The sequence below is a fragment of the Triticum dicoccoides genome, chromosome 1B, assembly GCF_002162155.2.
Source record: "Triticum dicoccoides isolate Atlit2015 ecotype Zavitan chromosome 1B, WEW_v2.0, whole genome shotgun sequence".
NCBI classification, from domain to species: Eukaryota; Viridiplantae; Streptophyta; class Magnoliopsida; order Poales; family Poaceae; genus Triticum; species Triticum dicoccoides.
In genome coordinates, this window is record NC_041381.1 from 421,384,651 (window position 1) to 421,387,844 (window position 3,194).

Sequence of the window (3,194 nt, forward strand, 5' to 3'; positions counted from 1 at the left end):
TTTGGTCTTTGTAGACATAAGCACCCCCAAGGATGAACTAAACACCGCATTTTTTTACGATACCGCTAAGCCTCTAGCACGGAACAGACCCTGTAAACTCGTCTTGCAAAAAAATACAAGATAAGTTTACATGATCTGTTCACCGGAGGCCTCGCACTACTGCAATTTGTTTTTACAGGCGGCCTTTTATATCAAATTTGCGGGACGAGGTTTTAGCTGCTAGAGTTGCTCTAACACGTGAACTCACATTTCTACTTTTTAACTGAAGGGTAAGTTTTGATCTACACCATAGATCTGTCTTGGTAATTGTAAGCTTTGTAGGGGGTGTACGAAGCACACCTCATGCGCAGGACAGCTGAGGAGAATGGCGTCCCAGAGACGAGACGGTCTTTTGCAGACCACGTCCATGTTGGTTGCACTTGTAATGGCACGACAATGCTACTAAATGCAGATGAGGATCATTATTTTTCCCTCTGAGGAGAATAAGATTTGTATTACTCGGATAATAAGTACTCCATCCGTTCCATGTTACAACCGGTTGTAATAACATCTATATTATGGGACAGAGGGAGCAGGTTACAATCAATCAGCTAATGTAAGCTGTGAAACAAAGTCCCATTACCAGTGCAACCAACTTGGTCCGGACACACACAAAACCGGTTCTATTAAAATTCGCTAACACATGTATCAACCATACTGTGATTAGGGCTAGCTTTCTTGAGCAAAACCTCCCAGATTCCTAATATCAGACACTTACTCTCTGTCAATAGCTGGGATAACTTAGATCGGTCCTCACTGGTACTCATCACGTGCCGCATGGTAAACTGATGCACATTTATAACATTGGACGAAAAGGAAACAAAAGGGCGAGTTCCTCTTGGTGCTCGAATTCTCTACCATGCCAGGATTCGGCGTATTGTACATGAATAGGTTGCCCTTTGCCCACCCTAGTTGTTTTATGTGCTGACAACAAGAATGGGCTCGGGCTATCTATATGAATGCCTCTCGCTGTTCTGTAGGCAGCTTCAGTTCAGGCTCGAATTCTCCTAGTGGGGCAAAGTAAGAATCTACCATGTCCTCGGAAACGAACTCGAGCGCAGGAGGATCCCACTGCAAGAAAAAGAAACTAAAAAGACTGCACAGAAAAAAAAGGAAACAATTGTGCAACCAGCAAAATAAAATACCTTTGGGGCCAAGTCCTTGTCAACCAGTCGCGCTCTCACACCCTGCACAGCAAAACAAGCCCATCATTACTTGACATTTTGCATTATGTCCACTTGGTCACTCTTTCTGCCATCAACAGATAATGCATACCTCACAAAAATCATGATAAAATGGCTTTGAAATGCCATTGATGGACATGCGGTATTCACGCACAAGGCATTCATCAAGTGTCTGATATCTACCTTCGCGTATCTACAGGATGGGCACACACGACCTCAGCAACCAGCATAAACATAACTAAACAAAGTTATTTCAGCTTTCTACATACCGATCGTAGTGATACTTTCAAAGCAAGTGGGGAGGCCTCTTTCAATCTTTTCAGTGCCAATGTACACCATTCTTCATTCAACTGAGCTGCTTCACTTTCCTGATTACAAGAGAAGAGGTCTTTAAGCCCTCTAAACCATAAGCATTACAAAGAAAAAGGCTCTGTCATTAGAATCAAAACCTTGAATTCCAGAAAACCACGGAGTTAAAGTGGCTAACTCATACAGTAAAATTATCAAAGAGACAAGTGCATTTCATGGATATAGGCTTGCATCAAAAGAAGTCAAGCAAAATAAGCATGTCATGGAAGTAAAATGTTGAACCATCACTCACCAATGCATCCACGATCTCTTCAACTGTTTCATGGCTGAAGCATTTATCTATGACCGCCAACCTAAAGTAACACAAAGGGCACAAATGAGCTGAGCTTCCCACAAAATAAGACATGACGAGAAATTTGCAGAAATCTATGGAAAAAATATTTTTGAAGAAATCTCAAAGCATTCACGTTAAATCCATCTGAACCGCATACAAAAACACGCATTCATTTAAATCATTTATCATTACCACCACTCCTACTATTACTGGTTTTGGTCTCTTTACAAAACATAAATATTTTACCATTTTGAGGTGACTTCATCTCATCCTTATAACTTGTACTCCATATCACGAATAAGTAACATTTTGGACACTAACAGTCTTTAAGATGCAGTAAACTCTTGACAGTGTGTATTGGACACTGCAAAGTTGACCATTAATTTCTACTGTACTCCCCCCTTCCTAAAATATAAGGCGCAGTAAACTCTTTTTGATCTTCCACGTACAACTTTGACTATGATTTTCACTTATAGTATGCATACAAAATTAGTATAAGATATATGAAATAAAAATATTTTGCAAGAAAAATATGATGATACCACTTATACATGCTAGATCCATATAATTTTATACTCCCTCCATTCCATATTCTAACGCGTATAGTTTTTTAGGCTGGATTCCGAAATGTAGTGCGCCTAAGCTGCTTTGGACCACAATAGCCCTCCCCTGGTTCACGGAGTGCAGCAGCAGGCAGCCATGTGCTGTGGCAGAGTGAGCAGACAGAGGGGTAATTCTTGTCCAAATAAGAGTGCCAGGTCGCGTCTTGGTATAAGCGCTACGCACAACGGCGCACTACAAAGAGAAATGGGGGGAGTATATATAAGTGGTCAAAGTTGTGCATTAAAGATCATGCAAAGTCAAGCACGCCTTATATTTTCGTAAGGAGGGAGTAATATATGTATAAAAACAAATAAAATTACTAGATTCTAGAAATACTTTCGAAGACAAATCCATACATATGATTTTCAAAATTCAAATGCGAATGTTTAAATTGATAAAAATAGAAAATTTTAGAAGTCTGACTGAATATATGGCCAAAATGTCACCTATTTGTGACATGGAGTACCTTCACTTCATTAAATCAATGCGGTGGCTATCCATATAATAATAAATAGGGGTTTCATCTTTTGAAAGGAACAAATTGGGTTACGGTCTTACAGAAGTTATTTTGGAACAAATTGTAAACCGCATGGGCTATTAAAGAAGGGGACAGAAGGAATTGAGTTCAGCAAGAGAATGATTTATTGAAACTCAGACTAAAAGACAAATAACAGAACATAGCAATCAGTGTTAATAAACTAGAGCATGCTTTTGAAACTCCCCCC

General features: G+C 39.7%; 1 protein-coding gene across 1 annotated transcript in view; it reads right to left on the minus strand.

Moving 5' to 3' along the window:
- Positions 1-472: 472 nt before the first annotated feature.
- The window catches only part of LOC119338781 (3-hydroxyisobutyryl-CoA hydrolase-like protein 2, mitochondrial), a 6,117-nt gene continuing 3,395 nt past the window's right edge, over positions 473-3,194 (minus strand). Inside the window, exons 10-14 of the mRNA XM_037611016.1 lie at positions 1,825-1,885; positions 1,493-1,591; positions 1,315-1,416; positions 1,185-1,226; positions 473-1,110 (exon numbers count right to left, since the gene is read on the minus strand). Coding sequence (XP_037466913.1) covers positions 991-1,110; positions 1,185-1,226; positions 1,315-1,416; positions 1,493-1,591; positions 1,825-1,885 — 424 coding nt within the window. The 3' untranslated portion in view covers positions 473-990. The remainder of the gene's footprint in view (positions 1,111-1,184; positions 1,227-1,314; positions 1,417-1,492; positions 1,592-1,824; positions 1,886-3,194) is intronic.